We start from the raw sequence: 20,409 nt of genomic DNA, 5'->3' as shown, positions 1-20,409 counted from the left end.
GCAGCATTTAACATATGGGATTCCCAAAGCAATAACCACTCAGGGAGGGTAAGTCATGCTACAAAAATTGTTTAATATCCACTTAAGGCTTATAAGAGTTCAAGACCGAAAGGCCAAACTCTGAATCAGAATGAGAAGAGACATCCACTCTGTAGTGACGTACAAAGGTCCTCAAAGACGACCAATTGGCAGCTTTACAAATGCTCTCTGCAGAAACCCCTGACTCTGCAGCCCATGAAGTAGCAATGGACCTTGTGGAATGAGCTTTGATGTCCTTGGGAACCGGAACCTGTTTTGACCTGTAAGCTCTAGAAATAGCCTGAACGGTCCAGGAACGAAGGGTAGCGACAGAGGCTGCTTCACCTTTACGAGAACCCCAAGGAATCACAAACAATTGGGGAGACTTTCTCCAATTAGCTGAACGTCCAATATATGTGGAAAGACACCTCCTCAGGTCTAGTGTATGGCATCTTACTTCTTCAGGAGATGATGGATCCTGAAAATACCCCGGCAGGACAATCTCTTGATTCAGGTGGAAGGAAGTAACAACCTTAGGAAGGAACTCAGGTCTAGGGCGTAACACAACTCTATCATCGAAGAAGGTAGTGAACGGTTGCTCAGAAGACAGTGCTCTGATATCTGACATTCTCCTAGAAGATACCAAGGCCAGTAACAACAGGGTCTTTAGAGAAAGAACCTGCATAGGGACCTCATCGATAGGTTCGAAGGGATGTTCCGTCAAGGCCTGCAGAACCAGAGGCAGATTCCAAGGAGCCGAGAATCCCTTGATAGGAGGTCTAATCCTAATGACAGCTTTGAAGAAACGAATCACAATAGGATTTAATGCCCAACGAACACCAGAAAGAGCTGAAAGAGCCGAGCAGTGCACTTTAAGCGTGTTAAGTTGAAGGCCTCTCTCCAGGCCTGCTTGAAGGAAACCCAGAACCTGAGACACGGAAGGGGAACTTAAATCTTGAACCGTGGAATTACACCATCGTGCAAAGGCCTCCCATACCTTATGGTAAGTAGAAGAAGTAGAAGGATTCCTGGAACGTAACAGGGTTGAGATAACCTGGTCCGAAAGGCCATGTTCAACTAGAGACTTCCTCTCAATAGCCATGCATGGAGCCTGAATTTGTGAGGCTCCGGATGAAACACTGGACCCTGAATCAGCAGGTCTTCTGATATTGGAAGTTCCCAAGGCAGGTCCATCGATAGTCTCTGCAACAGGGGAAACCAAGGACGACGAGGCCAGAAGGGAAGAACAGCCATCACCTTGCAATGTTCTTTGGAGATCTTTCTCAGAACAGCGTGTATGAGCGGAATCGGAGGGAAGACATAAGCCAGATTGAACACCCAACTGATGGATAGAGCATCCTGAGCAACTGCCATTGGATGGTATCTCCTTGACACAAAGCATGGAACCTGCGCATTCCGATAGGTTGCCATGAGGTCTACTTGGGGAAGACCCCACTTCTGGACCAACTGGGCGAAGATCCTCTTGGAAAGTTGCCATTCTGAAGCTTCTATCAGGTGTCTGCTGAGGAAATCCGCTAATACATTCTCCTTCCCTGGAAGATAGGTGGCACACAGGCCTTCCACATGATTCTGAGCCCAGGTCATAATGGGAACGATCTCTCTCATCAGGGCTACACTCCTTGTTCCGCCTTGATGGTTTATGTAGGCAGCAGCTGCTTTGTTGTCCACTCTCAACTTGACCCAGCAATGCCTGATGACCTGTTGAAAATGAAGAAGAGCCAGGAAAGTAGCTCTTAGTTCTCTGATGTTGGAAGGCAAGCATTGAGTTTTCGGTGGCCATTTTTCTTGAAAAAATCGATTGCCTAAATGTGCCCCCCAACCTGTCAGACTGGCATCCGTCATAATGACCACCCAGTCTATTTCTCGTAAGGGGAATCCTCGGGAGATATGTTCCCACGACATCCACCAAAGGAGCTTCTGTTTCAGAGCCGAAGGAATGTGAATCAGTGACTCCCAATCCCTCGAGCTGGTCCTGAAATTTTTCAGAAAAAATTGTTGAAGAGGGCGAAGGTTCCACTGCGCCCACCTGACAAGCTCTATCGTGGAGGAGAGAGTCCCCAGGAGCCTCATAAACTCTCTTGCCGAGGCCGAAGTCTTCAGTCTGAAGTCTCTTATCCGATCTTGAAGTACGATCTTTCTGTCGTGTGCGAGAGATACAATCGCCGTGTCTGTATTGAAATTCGCTCCCAGGAATATCAGTTCTCTTGAAGGATGCAAGTGACTCTTCTCGTAGTTGATGAGCCAACCGAAATGAGATAGAGTGTCGAGGACTAGTTGTCTGTGTTGAAATATTATTCCTAGGTCCGGGGCCACTACCAGGATGTCGTCCAGGTAGTGAAACACCGCTACACCTTCTTTTCTGAGCAAGGCAATGATGGTGACCAGAACCTTCGAGAAGGTCCTTGGGGCCGTGCTTATACCAAAAGGAAGGGCCTGAAATTGAAAGTGTTCTTTCCGGACACAAAACCTGAGAAACTTTTGATGGGCGATCGTGATAGGGACATGAAAATAGGCATCCCTGAGATCTACTGATATCATCCAATCTTGGTGATGAACAACAGGGATGATGGAGCGAATGGATTCCATGCGAAATCTTCTGACTCTGAGGTAAAGGTTGAGCTGGTGGAGGTCTAGAATAGGTCTCCATTTTCCTTCCGGTTTCTTGACCAAAAACAGGGGAGAATAATAACCCTGGAATCTTTCTCTTATGGGTACAGGTACGATGGCCTTTTCCATAAGAAGATTGTAGACATAGAGACTCAGAATCTCTCTCTTTTGGATGTTGGCAGGAAGCCTTGTGCGAACAAACCTTGGTGGAGGCGGATATTCTTCGAATTCCAGATGATAACCTCCGCTGATAATGGATCTGACCCAAGCATCTGGAATGATTTCCCAGGCCCTCTGAAAGAATGAAAGACGTGCTCCCACTCGAGGAACCTGGAGTAAGCCACCTTCATAACTGCTTGTTGGGGCGAAAGGAAGAAGTCTGCGTCTTGCCCCTAGAGGATTTTACATTCTGGCCGCTCTTCCAATTGGAATGCCTAGAGAATTCTCTGCCTGGTCTGTAGGTCTTACTTTCTCTAAAGTAGCCTTGATCCCTAAAAGGTCTGCGGTCCAAATGAGGTCTCTTAGGACGTCTATCTTGAGGCAGCATGACCTGTTTAACCTCCGCTGCTTTCTTAATAGCTTCATCCAGCGGTTTCCCAAAAAGCACTTCTCCCATAAAGGGAAGTGAGCATAAATTATTCTTAGAGGAAAGGTCTGCCCCCCAGGACCTTAGCCAAAGCGCCCGTCTAGCGGTGACTGAATGGGCCATAACCTTCGAAAGAATTCTAATAAGGTCAGTGGAGGATTCCAAAAGCCAGTCACTGGCGAGTTTGATATCCCTTAAGGATTCTGCCATCTGACGTCTACTAACACCTTTATCGATGTCATCCTCCAAGTCAAGCAACCAGGAACGCATGGCTCTAGACAAAGCAGAGATGGATACGGCCGGGTGGCAACCTAAACCCGCTGTCATGAAGGCTTTAGATAAATCAGCATCTATCCTTTTATCCATGGGCTCCTTAAGGGAAGCATTGCTATCAATCGGAAGCGTAGATCTTTTAGCAACCTTAATGATAGGAGCATCCACTTTAGGGACCGTAGTCCACAATCTGGAATCCTCCTCTTTGATCGGGTATAACTTTGAAAGCCTTCCCTGACTAGTAATCCTTTTACTAGGAATTTGCCACTCGTTCCTCATCAGGTCTTTAATCGAGCTGTGAACTGGGAAGGAAGGTCTTTTCTTATGCAAATCTCCAAAATGTCTGTCAGAAGCCGAACATTCTTTGGCCTCTTCCGGCAAATCTAATGTACGTCTAACAGTCATAATCAAATGCTCCATAGCTTTGGAGTCCAAGGAGCAAGGTTGTTCCATATATTCCTCTTCGCTGGAAGAGATTGGCTCTAAATCCTGGTACGCTGAAGGTTGTCTGTATTCGTCTTCAGACTGATCTGAATCCATGCCGAAGGTCTCACCTCTTGATCTCTTATTCTTGTGAGATTCAGCAATTCCCTCTACCACTGCTTGCTTAATCCAATACGCAATATCCTTTGCTGAGGAGGTAGAGGCTTGCGGTGACTTCTGGCGATCAGATTCACCTGCGACCATGGCTAAGCATCTTCTGCAGAGCCTGCAGTTATCCATAGGCCTTGCTCCACATCCCGGGCAGGCTGCCGGTTTTTCCCTTCTCCTCGATGGGGATCTGGGACAGGACCGGTCACGAGGGCTGTAAGAAACAGAAGTCATAAGACTGTACCCTCTATGCACTCTTTTTGTAACGTGAAGAAAACATAAAAAACATTGCTCACCTATGACCTATAGCAGATCTCGTTGATTTTGCAGAAGGGGATGATGGATCCATACTGACTGTAGGGCTAAGAACATTAAAAAAAAAGGTAATGTATTCCCAGCCCAATATTATGAAGATTTTAAAAGAAAAGTAATTCACTTACCTGCAGAGATTTGAGAACAGTCTACTAGAGCACTGTATCTGTAAAGGGAACTGAAAACGAGCGTTTTTAAGTCTGAAAACCGCCATTTCAAATTTCCCGCTCTGCACCTTTAAAGGATCGCACATGCGCACTTGGTCGCGAGATCGCGAAACCGCCATTTTGGACATGGGCAAATTTTTCTCTGAGTCTGGTCGGACGCATTGCGCATGCGCGAGCGTCTTACCGTTATGCTGATCGTCTGATCGAGGTCTGAAGCACACACAGGACCCCAGAGGATTCCCACAGCCTGTGGAACTAACCACCCAGGCTCCCAGGGGTTCCCAACTCCATGGAGATTGGGCTACATGTGCCTGGGCTTCCTGAGGAGGGAGGCTGACCTCCACAGGGACAAGACCATATCAAACATGGTCAGGTGAGCAAAAAAAAAAAAATATTTCAGATAAACTGAGAGAAAAAGAAAAAAAAAAATATATATATAAACTGTCCTAGGGCTAGGAGGACAGGAAAAGACTGAGGTGTGGAGGATACTGGGGTACCTAATATAGTAGGGGAAGGTAGGCTTAATTGTTTGATTGATTGTGTTTCCTGTCCTGAGGGTTAGAGGGAGGAGCTAAACCCATATGTTAAATGCTGCCATGATTAGCCAGGAAATTCTCAAATATTTGAATATGTTAAATAGAGGATCTCTTACTAACTATATAAAATTATGGCTATCTGTATGGTAAGTATCTGTATGTAAGTTCTATGCTTAAATAAGGGAACCGTTTGCAACCTTCTTTAAAGAATGTGGAACTTCACTTGCTTAACACAACGTCAGTAGCTGCTGTGCGAGTTTTGTTATTTACCAAACTTCTATTTATTTAACTTTCCAGGTCATTCTCTCTCCTGTGTGGAATGTGCGAGTACCTCCGGTACAACATGCTCAGGAACCACCATAACCTGCAGCACTGGAAGTGTCTGTGGGTCTCAGTACACAGTGGGTAAAGTAGGTATGTTCTGATGGCTTAAAGCAAGCATGTGATTTAAAAAAAACATATATAAGTAAATAAATCTTAAGTTTAAAACAAAAATATTGCCTGGAAAACAATAATTCCTTTACTTATTTTAAAGCAGCACAAAATATAAAAATTTAATAAAAAGCTAGGATTAACATAAACAAAATGAACAAAGTTCTGTTAATTGGGAACTTGCCTACTTAACCCCATGTAATGAACTCTTGTCATGCTCTGCTAAAAAACATGACCTCTGTGTGTTTTTAATGCTTCAATAGTAAGGGTGTGAAGATCACATCACCTTTGGGTTTATAGATCTGCTGTGCCCTGCATTGGGCACAATGTGATCGTAGACGTTAAAATATAGGTTCCTAATTATTGAGGTTCTTAAATTGATAATAGGTTCATGTGTCATTTTATAGGTATGTAAAAGATTCTGACTTCATAAATAAAAATAATGGTTGACTCTCTATTAAACAAAGGATATTTCATTGTGTTTTTTGAGAACTGAATAGGTTTTATTTCTTCTAATGCACTGAACAGGTACAGCAAGTTCAACTGTATTTGTCAAAACATGTATTCTTCAAAACCAATGTACTTTGAATGGAAGCATTACCTTTAATGAAGGAAGTACAAAGATTGGGACCTCTTGTTGTAATAGTGACAATTGTACTCCGCCTGTCCCCTCATGTAAGTAAAACAAGCCATTTAAAATGTGTCAAGAACAATGTATAAATCCACATGCACCTAAACTCAAGTGCTGAAGGTACTCAACTACGTCTTGCAAAATTAAAAAAATATTAGGAATTATTATTAAATGGTTACTCCAGCCTCCATAACCACTCTGCTTTTAGAAGTGTTCATGGAGTAAGCAATTTGTATGTGCAATATGTCTGCTTGAAACGCTTGCTACAAATATAGAGATGATTGCAAGTTTGTACTGGGAGGGATTTCCACTTGCATGCATGAACTCTGTTCTGAGCTGCCTAATATTAATTCTGTTCACAAATTATGTCAGGTACCAATTATGTCAGCGTACAGTGCATGCTGGCAACATACATAATCATCTTCTATCCTTCCATGCAACACTCTGAGTGTCCCTGTGCCCCAGGTGCAGGTTTGTATGTCCCCTCTCTCAGCACCTCCCTGCCATCCTATATTCAGAAATATTTTAATTATTATTATTATTATTATTATTATTTTTAAATAATCTACATTCTCCTTCTCCACCTCACACTCCATCCTTTCCCTCATTGGCTCAGAGCACGTGACTTTGTCTTCTAAATGCAGTCCTCATTCATTCGGGGAAATAAAGGTTTTTGATTCCATCTTGGGCAGGAGGCATAAATAGCTGGAAATTAAGGACAAAAGACAAAAGGTATTGCAAAAAACCCATGTGGGGTTTGAGGGAATTTTAGCAAGCCCCTTCAATTTTTTCAATAAAACCTCAACCCCAACTGTATGCCTGTTGGGGGAAAAGAGGGGACCAGTGAAAGCTGCTCCCTGGTATTTTTGCTAGCAATTAGGCAGCAGCAGTAGCTGCCCAGTCTCTTTATTTTATTATAGTGACACTGTAACCACACATAGCTTCATTTTATCGCCATTTTACTTTATCTGAAATGTTTATCCTGAAACAATCGCATGAATGAAATGTATTTTAACCAAACTATTTATGGATGAAATTGGGTTTGTCTGAAAAAAAAAAGAAGCTTGGGACAAATCTATTAAAAAAAAAAAAAGTTTATTTTTCTATGCGCATGTCTAGTATTTTCATTTTCTTTACCTACTTGTTTGTGTACACACATATATGTGTAATGGTTCTATGATAAGCAAATATAACATATAACATAATATAAATGACTTAGTTAAATAATTATTAAGCTGAGAAGAGCAACAATGAGCACATCTACACAGAAAAGGAACCAGACCTGTTTCCCCACAGATTTCCACATCAAGCACCAAATGGCTATGGGGTAAGACAATGCATATGGTGCAGAATTAAATGTGTTCTGGTTTCCTATTCAACAGTTCTGCACAATATGTTTGCTCTATATAAATATTTGTAATTCTAATTGTAACTAGAAAAGCTACCATTTCTGGGGAAATTGTGTGAAGTTTTCTTGCCTCCACCAGTAGTCTACAAACACACACACACACACTGGAGTGGGCGGAGTAACTGGGTGGAGTGGCTTGAGTAACTGTTGTGTGGTTGGAGTGGCTGGAGTAACTGTGGAAAGGTTGGAGTGTGGTTCACTCACTCTACAGCAAGGGCAGAGAAGAACTTTCAAATCTTTCAAATCCCTCGAACATTCCACCAACAGCCAACAGGAACTAATAGATTTCAAATAGGGCAGAGAAGAGCGGTTAAAAACAAACTGCTCCAAATTGATCACTTCACTGGTGGTTGCCATCTTCAAATGGTTGTATTTTCAAAACTATAAATCCTACAGCGAAGAGCTTTATATTGTGAGAATCACAAGACTCAGACCTACATTGATGCATAGTATGTCTCTGAAATATTAACAATGAAGACACAGTCGCAGTTTAGATATTGCACTTCAAATTTGAGGTGGCTTGAGTGGAGTTTCAATGAATGTCAATGGACGGCGTGAGTTCACCACGTCCTCAGTGCGGTTGTTCCCACCAACAGCGTTTACCTCATCCACAATCTTCCTCCACAGAACGCAAAGTTTGTTTGGCTGCTCCACCAAAAATGCATTGGTATTACTGGCACAACTTGGTGACCAGTGTTGCATTCTCCTCTGCACCAAAAATGTCTGCATATTTTTATTTTCCTCCCAGGATCTGCAGCCTTTAAGATCCTGGGCTGCCTCTGCTTTCCCCTTGCTTCTCCCACTTGATTCTGTATACTCCTAGCCAGAGTGGGTAGTGCTCCCCTCCACCATATCCATAGCCTGTTCAGTTGAGGAGCTGGTGGAAGATATGGCCACTCTCTTACTGGTCAGGCTGAAAGTGACAGTATCAGTGCCTTCTAAGATGGCTGACCTCTAAAATGGCGGAATGGCTGGCCTATAGAATGTTTGTATATATTTTTCACTGAAGGATTGCTGGCTCTGCCTTGAGTTGATACTTTTTTTTCTTTTTTTACAGTTTGGTCTGGCAGTATGTATAGGCCTATTTAATAATACTTTTTTTCCAGTCCCACTCCCTTCTAAAATGATATTGTGTTGCCAGTTCCCACCCGGCAGTGTAGCATGATGATTCATGAGTCTAAGAGACTAAGCATTTCCAATGCAATTCTACGTACGAATGCCTATAGTGAGTGTTCAGGAGTGTAATAATACATTTTCATGCAACTTATCGCATTTGGGCATATGGCAGTTCGGGAGTTTTTATTCTGGAGTTTTCTGTGTAAAATCAGGTATTTGAAAATTGTTCAATGCCATGTTGTAATCAATGTATGAAATTTTAAACAAATGGTTTTACTTTGTTCACTTCAGGCTGTACGGTATTTAGGGAACTGATTTTTTATTTTAAATTCCTTTGGTTCAATTAAATATCGCCGAATGAATGAATGGGTTTATCCAAAACAAAAAAAACGAACTCATTTTTCACGAAAACAAATGAAAGAATTGACTAATTTATATTCTGACAAAACAATTTTTTTTCGTACAAATGCATTCGTACGAAACGAAAATTTCTGAAGTGCCCAAGTCTACTACTTATTTGTCACTGAATCAGTGTTTGAGAATCCCCGTGCTCTGAGCTCTGTTCTCAGTTGATACATTGTAGCTTACTATAGCTTATTATATTTCCTAAGCCTAAGTGCAAACAACCTTTTTTTTGGAAATAAGAGGGACAGCATTTAAAAAATGTATGCTAGGTTGAAAGGTGGGAACAAGAATAAACATGGGGACATGCAATGTCAGAACAAGACATTCCAGCAAAACATCAGTTAGGGCTGCCAATGTGCATGGCACTGCTAGAGTATTTTCAAATGGGCAGAGTACCTTGGAAAAGCAATGCAGACACATTTGTTAAAACATGCTTTTGGCAAATTTTCAGTAGAGTAGTGAAAATTAAAAAAAAATCATACGAGAACATAGGCCTGACTGGCTAGCTGTGAAGTCGCATGCGGTCTGAGCTCCTGGGCTCCACAAAACAAATACACAATTATTTCCAGTCAGGCTGCAGATTAAACTGCAGAATACCACAGGCAACATAGAGCGGACCTTGGTGTACCAATAGACACCACTATGGAAACCTTTCTGGTCCAGGTTGCCAGCCTTCTAAGTTTTGCGACCTACCAGCCCATCAGGCGCTGACTCCTGATAACTACAGCAGACATCTACGCTCCCCCTTTGGACGGTGGGAGTTATCACGGTCCCAGGAGGTTACCCACCGCTACACCCAGCATCTACTGATACTCAGAGGCACCACATAGATTTTAAAAAGTGGCGAGTGCAGGCAGTATCACAGCTGTGGCCAACATTGCAGCTTCTCTGGCCCGGCTGGACCTAATCTTTGACAAATTCTGGGCAAACCTAGAGGCAAGGCAGTGAAGGAAACCGATACCTGAAATGCACACCACTGTATCTACGATTTATCACACTTACCTGCATAAACCCACTCTGTGCCTAAATCACACTGGTGATTATGACGTGTGACTCAGGGTTTGACAGCATAGATAGGGACCCGAGACAACTAGGGAAGCAACATAAGGATATGACTCGGTATGCTTATGTAACAAGATCATGACTCTAAAATTAACATCTATTAATGTGAAAGGCCTAAACACATCCAAGAAAAGGCGATTAATGTTCAGGGACATTAAAAGAATGGGACAACTGCGATCCCATGGCATACGGAGACGGGATAAACTACTCCACAGGTTCATCCAGTCCAGTCCCGAGTACTATCGACTACTCCTTTTATTCCACCCCCCATGGGACATACTTCAGGATCGACTTATTTTTAGTTAACAATGTATGTATGGCAGTCCATCACTTCATTACGTGGTCCATCACTTCATTACGTGGTCAGTCCACGCTGTAGTGGAGGGCTAGTCCTAGCAGGGACTCTCCTCCATTGGTTACTCCAAGGTGTGCTCAGGAACAAGTAGAATACTCCAAGGGAACAGCCAAATACAGCAAAGTAATCCAAGAATCTATTACCACCTCCCCAGCAACTGGACAACACTCAGCTCTGGGGGTATAACTAATTTTAATGGAGCCTCACACAGCCTTTTATGAGAATCCCCATGCAAGAGGTCCAGGACATGTACAATATTCAACACCCCAAAACATACATTTCCCCACAAGGTACCCCCTCGAGTCCTATATCCCTGGATAGCCTGCCCCCTCACCCACCGTCCAAAGAGTAACTTGAATGGGGATAACCCTGTGGATTCCTGCGGCACCTCACTGTAAGCAAACAGGAGGTGCGGCATGAATCTCTCACAATCTCGATGAGTCTCTGCAAACTCCCAGAGCATTTGTTTTAATGTTCCGTTGAACCATTCACAGAGACTGTTGGTTTGAGGGTGATATGGAGAGCTTACAATGGACTTAATGCCACAGAGCCTCCAGAGGTGCTGGGTGATCTCTGCTGTGAACGGAATACCCCGATCCGTGACTATCTCCCAGGGAAATCCCATGTGGGAGAAGATTCGCATCAGGGCATCCGCTACTGTTTCGACATTGATGTTGGTCAGCACCACCGCCTCCGGGTACCTGGTAGCAAAGTCCACTACGGTCAACATATATTTCTTGCCGGAGGGGCTAGGCTTGGCTAAGGGTCCCATCAGGTCTACTGCTATCCAGCTAAGCGGTTCCTCAATTATGGGGAGAGGGTGAAGTTTAGCCTTGCGGCAGTCACCCCTCTTACCTACTCTCTGGCACGTATCGCAAGTTTGGCAATACTTCCAAATATCTTGGGATATCCCAGGCAGCAGCTCCTGTTGGTACCTCTGGGGTACCACTAACTGTCTAGTGGGGATCAGTTCGGACCCTGCCACTATCTTCTCAGACTCCCTGTACAACAGCTTCTTATTCCACACATATTTCCCCCTCTAACCCTGCCTGGCCAGAGGTGACTCTGTCCCTGTATACCTGCAACGTGTGGTCACCTCTTTCTCAACCTCTGTGGGCGCAGCCCAGGGTACACAATCTAGGGATGGGGAACAACATCTTAGCTGAGCATCCGGGTGTGAGCTGTGGTCTCTGGTGTGGGCTTGTTGCCTGGTGACAACCAGGTAAAATTCCTCTGGTGTGGCCAGGGGCTCAAAAGCAGACGTGAGCCTCCCCAGGTCATTCCTCAACAACACTTCTGTTGGTAGCTCCAGCATCAACCTCACTTCCACCATTCCAGACCCCGCTCCCCAAGTCAGGTGTACTCAGGCAGTAGGTAGTCGGTACACTTTTATCCCAGCTACCCTTACGGCCACTGTGTTCTGGGTCTTTGCAGTGCTGGGTACCAAGTGGCTTTCCTGCCAAGATAACTGTCTGCCAGTGATGGTGGCGATTATCGGTGTCCACCTGTAGTGGGTCTGCTTCATGCAGTACTTCCCAGTGCTCTAGAACTGGGGTAGGAGCAGCATACTAGGCTGGAGATTCTGCCTGGTATTAGTGTGCTGCTGCTCTGGTGGGTGGTGGTGGTCCTGGGTGGATCCATGAAGCCCGGTCTCGGTTATGGGGGCAATTTCTGCACACGTGCCCCATAGAATACTCCAAGGGAACAACCAAATACAGCAAAGTAATCCAAGAATCTCCCACCACCTCCCCAGCAACTGAACGACACTCAGGTCTGGGGGTATAACTGACTATAATGGAGCAACACACAGCCTTTTTTTGAGAATCCCCATGCAAGGGGTTTCCAAATACACATTCCAGGGGCATTCCCCACTGGACCTGAGAGTAGACTGAGGCAAAGTATACAGTATAATTATATTAACTCTCAGGTCCAGGACATGTAAAATCTTTATCACCCCAAAACATAAATTTCTCCACAAGGTACCTAAACCCCTGGATAGCCTGGGTCTGAGTACCCAATAAAGCTGAAAAGCGCTCAGATTCCACGAACGCAGCCAAAACGCCACCGGTGTATAGTTCAGATCGACCGCACCTGAGGCTCCTGCCCAAAAAGGTTCCAAAAAATTAGGCTGTGCGGTCGGTCTGGCGGGAGTATAAAATACATGAAAACTAATACAAAACTGTTCGTGTGTATGTTCGTAATACATATCTGGTTCGGGAGTTTGCTCCCCCCGAACACCACTCTGTTCGCCTGAATCTCCATGAATGTAACAGAAGGTGGAAGTCTAAGCGGTGTTCGCGCCATCAAGGGTAGCCGATTTTAGTTCCATACACTCGATGACCAAACACCGCTGTCTCTGTTTGTATTCCAAGATGGCCGCCACCACGTGTTCACCAGAGGACATATTACGAAAAAGCCAACAAAATGGACACCCTTCTGGCTAGGGCGTTACGACCTAAACAAAGATACCTCCCATTACATCAATTGGACACAGGTATGACACCCTTAAAATTACCCCTCAAGACATGGCAAAAGTCTTTACAGACTTTTACAAAACACTATACAACCACACCCCTAGGGATTGGCACATACAAGAAGACGCAGTCACACGTACGCACTCCTTCTTGAAAGAGGTGGACCAACCGAAACTAAGTTCAGAAGATGCAAATCAGCTGAGTACTAAAATATCTAGCAAAGAGATAGATAAGGCTATCTATCTGGCCTAAAGGGAAACAAAGCCCCAGGCCCGGACGGCTTCAATGGGGGGTACTATAAGGTATTCGGAGAGGAACTAACACCCAGATTAGAGCTCCTCTTCAACTACTTCATGGAAAGAGGACTGCCGGATAGAGAGATTTCCTTAGCAAATATTGTTACATAGTTACATAACTGAAAAGAGACTTGCGTCCATCAAGTTCAACCTTCCTCACATTTGTTTTTTGCTGTTGATCCAAAAGAAGGCAAAAGAAAAACAGTTTGAAGCACTTCCAATTTTGCAACAAGCAAGGAAAAAAATTCCTTCTTGACCCCAGAATGACAGTCAGATTTCTCCTTGGATCAAACAGTTATTACCTAACATTTAAAGATTCTATCCTTGAATATTCTGTTTTTTGCAAGTATGCATCTAGTAGCTGTTTGAACATCTGTATGGACTCTGATAAAACCACTTCTTCAGGCAGAGAATTCCACATCCTTATTGTTCTTACAGTAAAAAAAAAAAAATCCTTTCCTTTGCCTTGTTCTACTCCCAAAACCGGGCAAGGACCCCTTGTACCCAGAAAACTGCAGACCTATCTCTCTCATCAACCATGACATCAAGATCATGGCAAAAATTCTTGCTGACGATGGTGATCAACCCAGACCAAGTGGGCTTCATCCCTGGACGACAACTATTCGAGAATACTCGTAGAAATATCAATCTAATCTGGCAACAGGCTGCCACCGGATTACCTACCTTAGTGGTCTCTATCGACATGGAAAAAGCTGGCCCTATCTCTTTAATCTACTGACTTTCTTAGGTTTTCCTGAGAGCTGCGTGACTTCAATAAAAGCGATGTACAGCCATGTCACAGCACAAGTAAAATTAACCGGCGCCTGGCCTCAACCCTTCTGACTGGGCAACGGGACGCGGCAGGGATGTCCGCTCTCCCCCCTGTTGTTTATACTGTCACTCGAACCTCTCCTCCAGGCACTGCGCAAGCAGTTGGGGAGCATGAATTCCTTGTTTCTTCTTATGCAGATAAGGTAATGCTGACTCAAGGGGAATTGATGATAGCCCTAAAAGAGGTCCTTACGCAGTTTGGATGATTCTCGGGGTATCGAGCTAACCTAGAGGAATCAAGCGCCCTTCCGATAGGCCTGTCTGCGGCGGACACGGCGGCAATACATATTACACATAACATCCCTATAACAAAGGGACATATTAAATACCTGGGCATATATTTACCAGACAACCCTTCCAAGTTATACCAACTAAATTATACCCCACTGATAAAGACCCTCATAAGAGACATAGAAAACTGGATGGACAAGCAGATTTCTTGGAAAGGGTGTGTCCACTCAGTAAAAATGAATATACTACCCCGTATTCTGTTTCTATTCCAAGCCCTGCCCATACAAATCCCCAAATCAGACTTAGCACCCTTGCAAAAAGCTAAAGGGGATTTCATATGGCAAAACAGATGACACAGGATATCTAGAAACTTTTTCCATAGACAAAAACAGAGGATGGGCTTGGGTCTGCCACACCTCTACTTCTATTATCTAGCGACACAACTTTCCCAGGTAGCGATGTGGAACACGCCCTTAGAGGAGAGGAGATAGGTGGACCTAGAATCCTTAATGACAGGAGCAGATCTACCCCAATACCACATGTGGGTACCCAGGGAGGATAGGACTATTCTACAAAAAAACTGTCCGGCAATTCTAAATTCCCTGCGAGTATGCTTTCGCACAAAAATACAAGTTAACGTAAGCCCTCTCATCACTAACACCACTGTTGAAAAACAGAGCATTCCCCCCCAGGACTAATGGCTAGGTTTTTAAAAACTTAGAACGAGTAGGACTGCAGAGATTCTGCATATGTTTGAGAATGGATCGGTAGTACCTTTTGACAATTTGAGACAAAGAGCCCACCTCACACCTTCAGATTTCTTTAGGTATCTACAACTCAAAGATTACGTGAAACACCCACATGTACAAAAAATCGGCATCATTGTCTTTCTTGGAGAAGGTGTGTCTAAACGAAACCATGCAGCCAGGCATTATCATAGAAACATAGAAACATAGAAACATAGAATGTGACGGCAGATAAGAACCATTCGGCCCATCTAGTCTGCCCAGTTTTCTAAATACTTGTATTAGTCCCTGGCCTTATCTTATAGTTAGGATAGCCTTATGCCTATCCCACGCATGCTTAAACTCCTTTACTGTGTTAACCTCTACCACTTCAGCTGGAAGGCTATTCCATGCATCCACTACCCTCTCAGTAAAGTAATACTTCCTGATATTATTTTTAAACCTCAATTATTTTGTCCCTCTAATTTAAGACTATGTCCTGAACTATCACTGAACTATACGCTCACATATGCTCTGAAACAAATGAATCCTAACCTAAAAAAATATGTGGGAAAAAGATCTGGAGGAGGTGTTGGAGGGTGTGGAGTGGCATGAAATATGGGAGACAATCAGCTCTGTATCCATTTGTGTATCTTTCCTGGAACAATCCTTCAAAACATTGTTTTGGTGGTATACTATTCCCTTAAAGCTGCATCAGATGAAAAGGACGCCAACAGATGTATGCTGGAGGGTATGCGGCCTCAGAGGCATGTATCTCCACATGTGGAGATGCAGATGTTCTGGGGGCGGATACTGTCTTGAGTCTTCCACAGAGCACCAGTAATGAGCCCGTGGACATACCTGCTGAACAGGCCTATAGAGGACTGGACAAAATGGGATCAGGAATTGATCCACAAGGTCACATTAGCGGCTAGGAGAACATTAGCTCAGTTATGGCTCAAGCCAGACATACCCCCGATACAGTCCGTACTCAATAACGTGAAAGATGCCTATCTCATGGACAACCTGATGGCTAGGGACCGGGGGTCGATGAAATTTTTTTAAAAACTGTGGGAACCATGGAGCAGCAGTGACCTGGTAGGCTAAGGAGGCCGGATAAGTCAATAGAGTTTACATTGGTGCCCAAAAGAGATTCGACAGACTGCCCTGGGGTCTTCCCCCCTCCTCTCACCAGGGTCACAACCAACAAGGTAACCCCAAAAGCCTAAGTACACACAGTGGCTCAACCTAACCCTGCCAACCTGGACTCTATTTTTCTCCTTTACTTTACTTTACTTTCTTTTCTGCTCTCTCTGACTTTCTTCTCGCTACTCCCTGGACTGGACAGTGGGAACAGACCCTTAAAATCGCATACGACAGGATCTAAAGAAAAGAAAGGGGTCCATGGAAAATGGAAAATAAGTCTAACTCCCCTCCAGGGAAACAGACGGCAACATACAACTATGTAAGCGGCATCACACCATAAGATCAGCTGGTGCATGGGTTATGTATAAAACTATATGTTGTAAAATGTGATGAGTCTTGATAATCACAGTATCCAGGTATTTCCATTCTTGGCAACCGTAAACTGTATGTACACACGTTACTGTATGCTTTATTGTGTTTCCGCATCACCTGTCATGTATGTTATATTTTTGACAAGACTGTCGCAAATAAAGTGAACCCCTCTGGCTGTCAATCAGACAACCGGTCCTGTTACTTCCTGGTTTGGTTAGCTCAGTGGATCTAAAATCGGGAGACAGCAATTGACCAGAGCACCTGCCTTGCAAAGATTTCTCATTAGGCTTCTTTGGTAAGTCTGGGATTGGACAGCCACAGAAAGTGCGGGCAGGGTTATAAGAGGAGGGCTAGCAATAGTTATCAACAAGAGATCTGAAGCTTTTGCAAGCTGCTTTTATAGAAATATCTCAATGAAAAATGCATAATTAAATGCATGCATCTTTTCATTGGGGGTAACTATACTATACTTCTACTCCACTATACAGTCATTTTTTTTAATTTTATTTTTATTTGGGGGTAGCAGAGTGTCTCTAGAAAAAAATGTAAAACAGATTTATCTTTATACTATTGATAATTCACCGGCCATAACTCTATATTCTATATTGTTTTATCTTCTTCTTATAAAGTACCAGGAGCCAGTACTCAGCAAAATGGACTAACATGTCGATCGTGTCTTTCTACAAGCTCTGACTGGTGTTATACTTCGGATACCATTCAATGTACTGGCAATGAGAATATGTGTCTTCTGCAAGCTTCAACGATTGCAGGTAAAACAAAAACAATGGGAATTGTTGTTACTTATTTACTTTGTATACATTGATACCTATACAACATTCAGCCATTACCTCACCCACGGGTAAAATACATAAGTAACTTGCAACTCAGAACTTATTAACAAATTAGCATTTGCAACTGTAGCAATGTATATAAACAAACACAATCCTACAATTAACCAAACCTTCACAATCCTCTTTTACTGTTATCAGATCGGTGAACACTATAGTGTTACATGTATTCCTTATGTTATACTGTTCTACTACCTATTTAGTTATCTGGCTCCCCTTGATTGAATAAAATAAATTAGTTTTACTTAACTTGTTTCCAGAACTGAGTCTCAGTCCTCACAGCTCTTTATTCTGCCTCCCATATCATGTTCTCTCCTCTCCATCTTCTTGTCCAATCCAATGCTTCTCATGGAGAAGCATTGTGGATAGGAAGTGTATTCCACATCCCTCCAATCAAATGATTCTCATAGAGAAGCATTGAATATAATGCATTTAATAGAAGCATTAGAAGATGTTCAATGTTCTCAGCAATGCACAAATATGTCAAATGTCAAAGAATCTGACTCAGTTGCGCCTCTGGAAGTACCCTGGACGTGGTAAGTAAGACAGCCACTAGAGGTGCAATTAACACCTTCTAACACACTTTCTGGCAGGGCCATGGCACCCAGATCACTTCATTTATATAAGGTGCTCTGTGTGATCATGGTGGTCCTTTAAGCACTCCAGTTTTGGCAATCACATTCCTTCAAAAGAGTTATCTGCACTCTAATAGGACCACCATTCAGCAGGACAAAGCACTTGAAAATGACATGAAAACCCCAAGAATTCACTAATTGCACTAATTATTCATATAATGCAATGTATCATTGTCTGGATCTTGCAATTCAGGCCTCTAAGCCAGACTGAATGCTGCCGGATGTCTGAAATCAGTGTAAAATGCTGCAAATCTGTGCTTGAAGGCTTCAAATCCAAACAATTTGCCCACTTTGCAGTGCAAGAGTCAATTATATTGTGGCTGAACAGCACTGTCTAGCCATCCGCCACAATAAAAAAGTAAAAAGATAAATGAATAAGAAGCCTATCCTACAAATAAGACCCCCATATTACTATAAGGGATTATAGTATTCGACAGATGGGGTATACTTACTTACATGTTAAATCTATTGACTGCTGCTAGTACTGTGAACAGGCAAATAGTACTTTAACCCCTTAAGGACCAAACGTCTGGAATAAAAGGGAATCATGACATGTCACACATGCCATGTGTCCTTAAGGGGTTAAATTATCATTCACTATCAAAAAGTGAATTATGTGAATGATATTTTGCGAATGCACATGTTGGCAAATGTTTAATATATATTTGGTCGCCATATGGTTGTTGATAAATAACAAATTCCTTTGTTTTATTTTAATTTATATGAGAATATTATTGATTTTACAAACTCTTCTGAATGAATGATATAGAATCAGTCTGACCGAATCCTGACCGCATTTGGCTTTGGTATATGAGGAACTTAAAAATATTGTGGGAATTTTCATAGAAATGGCTAGACATTTGGAATGTACAAATTTATTATGTCATTAATCATTATTAATTTTATAACAAGAGAGATCACCTAGGTACACATTATTACAGATGTGCTTAAAATGTACCTATAACAACACGGTCACTTATATGGTAAGTTGATTGTAAAATCAATCTAATATATTATACTAAAATAGTATCACACTAGACATTTGGTATTTATATTCTATTTAGATTGGACATTGTATTGTGCAATAATTTAAATTTGTCCCTACTATACAAAATGGTTCCTAACCCACAGAATGTTTTTCTCTACAGGAATCAAAACTGCAATTCGTGGTTGTGCCACAAAAAGTATATGTGATCTTGGGAGCCAGACTGGGACCGATGCTGTCAAGATTACCTGCACAAGTGGAAGTATTGGGCTGCACTCCAACATGTTCCTTTCTGTTATCATTTCTTTTGTGCTGTTCAAATTCTACTTTTAGGAATCATGTATAGGAAGTTATCTATAGCAGAAATGCTTGTAAAAATGAAAACTTCTGTACTGATGATAATAGTTGGTGATGGTTGCAGGTTTATGTTTGTAATTTGATGATCACCCCAAGAATGTTTGCATTAATTTCTCTTCTAAAATAAAGAATAAAAGCAATTATCATAGAGTTTCAAAGCTGAAATGTTTATTTTAACAATCTTTTTTTTCTTTTTTATTTGTAGTAGTTAAATGAAAGTATAGGCAAAACTGTTCCACTTTGTACATTTAGGGTAGTTATTTGCTTAATTATGCCATTTTTGTTTTAGTTGTTAAGGCTACGTTTCTTTCCCCTGGTTAATATTTTAGCAATAGTAATAGAGGATTGTTTATTACTCCTAGTCGCAAGACACGGTTAATTTAAAGTTCATTGTCTCAAATTCGAACTTTGCAACATGAGCAAAAGGTCAGGAAGGTTGCGGTTTGGTAGGTTCCTTATTCTTAAAGGGACACTCCAGACCCCTAAAGCACATTAACTTGCTAAAATGCCGTACATGTAAGTGGTGTCATATTTTTCTCATTTTGGAAAATGTGCAGATCTCAAAAGAAATTGCCTCTTTTAAAAATTAACCTTCTCATACCCCCCGGCTTTCAGTCATACAACTGATTATATTACTTTCTGGTTTGGTTAGTTCAGTGAAGTTAAAGGGAATCTCCAGTGCCAGGAAAACAATCCGTTTTCCTGGCACTGGAGGGTCCCTCTCCCTCCCACCCCCCAATCCCCGGTTACTGAAGGGGTAAAAACCCCTTCAGTGACTTACCTGAGGCAGCGGCGATGTCCCTCGTCACTGTCTCCGCCTCCGCAACGCTCCTCCTATCCATTGCGTCGGCCGGTGGGCGAGACTGATCTCGCCCACCGGCCGAGGGGACCTAATGTGCATGCGCGGCAATGCCAGTAAAAAAAATATTCTGGGTCTATATAATTATATATGTGACTGAGCTTCAGTACTTTGATTGAGTACCTCCTCC

The 20,409-nt window shown here is 42.8% G+C and overlaps 1 protein-coding gene across 1 annotated transcript in view; it reads left to right on the top strand.

Moving 5' to 3' along the window:
* Positions 1-19,405, top strand: part of LOC134577057 (phospholipase A2 inhibitor and Ly6/PLAUR domain-containing protein-like) — a 79,818-nt gene extending 60,413 nt beyond the window's left edge. The window contains exon 5 of the mRNA XM_063435698.1: positions 19,227-19,405. Coding sequence (XP_063291768.1) covers positions 19,227-19,396 — 170 coding nt within the window. The 3' untranslated portion in view covers positions 19,397-19,405. The remainder of the gene's footprint in view (positions 1-19,226) is intronic.
* Positions 19,406-20,409: the final 1,004 nt, after the last annotated feature.

The sequence above is a fragment of the Pelobates fuscus genome, chromosome 11, assembly GCF_036172605.1.
Source record: "Pelobates fuscus isolate aPelFus1 chromosome 11, aPelFus1.pri, whole genome shotgun sequence".
Classification (NCBI taxonomy): domain Eukaryota; kingdom Metazoa; phylum Chordata; class Amphibia; order Anura; family Pelobatidae; genus Pelobates; species Pelobates fuscus.
The sequence above is the reverse complement of the archived record's forward strand: the minus strand, read 5'-3'. Positions and strand labels throughout refer to the sequence as shown.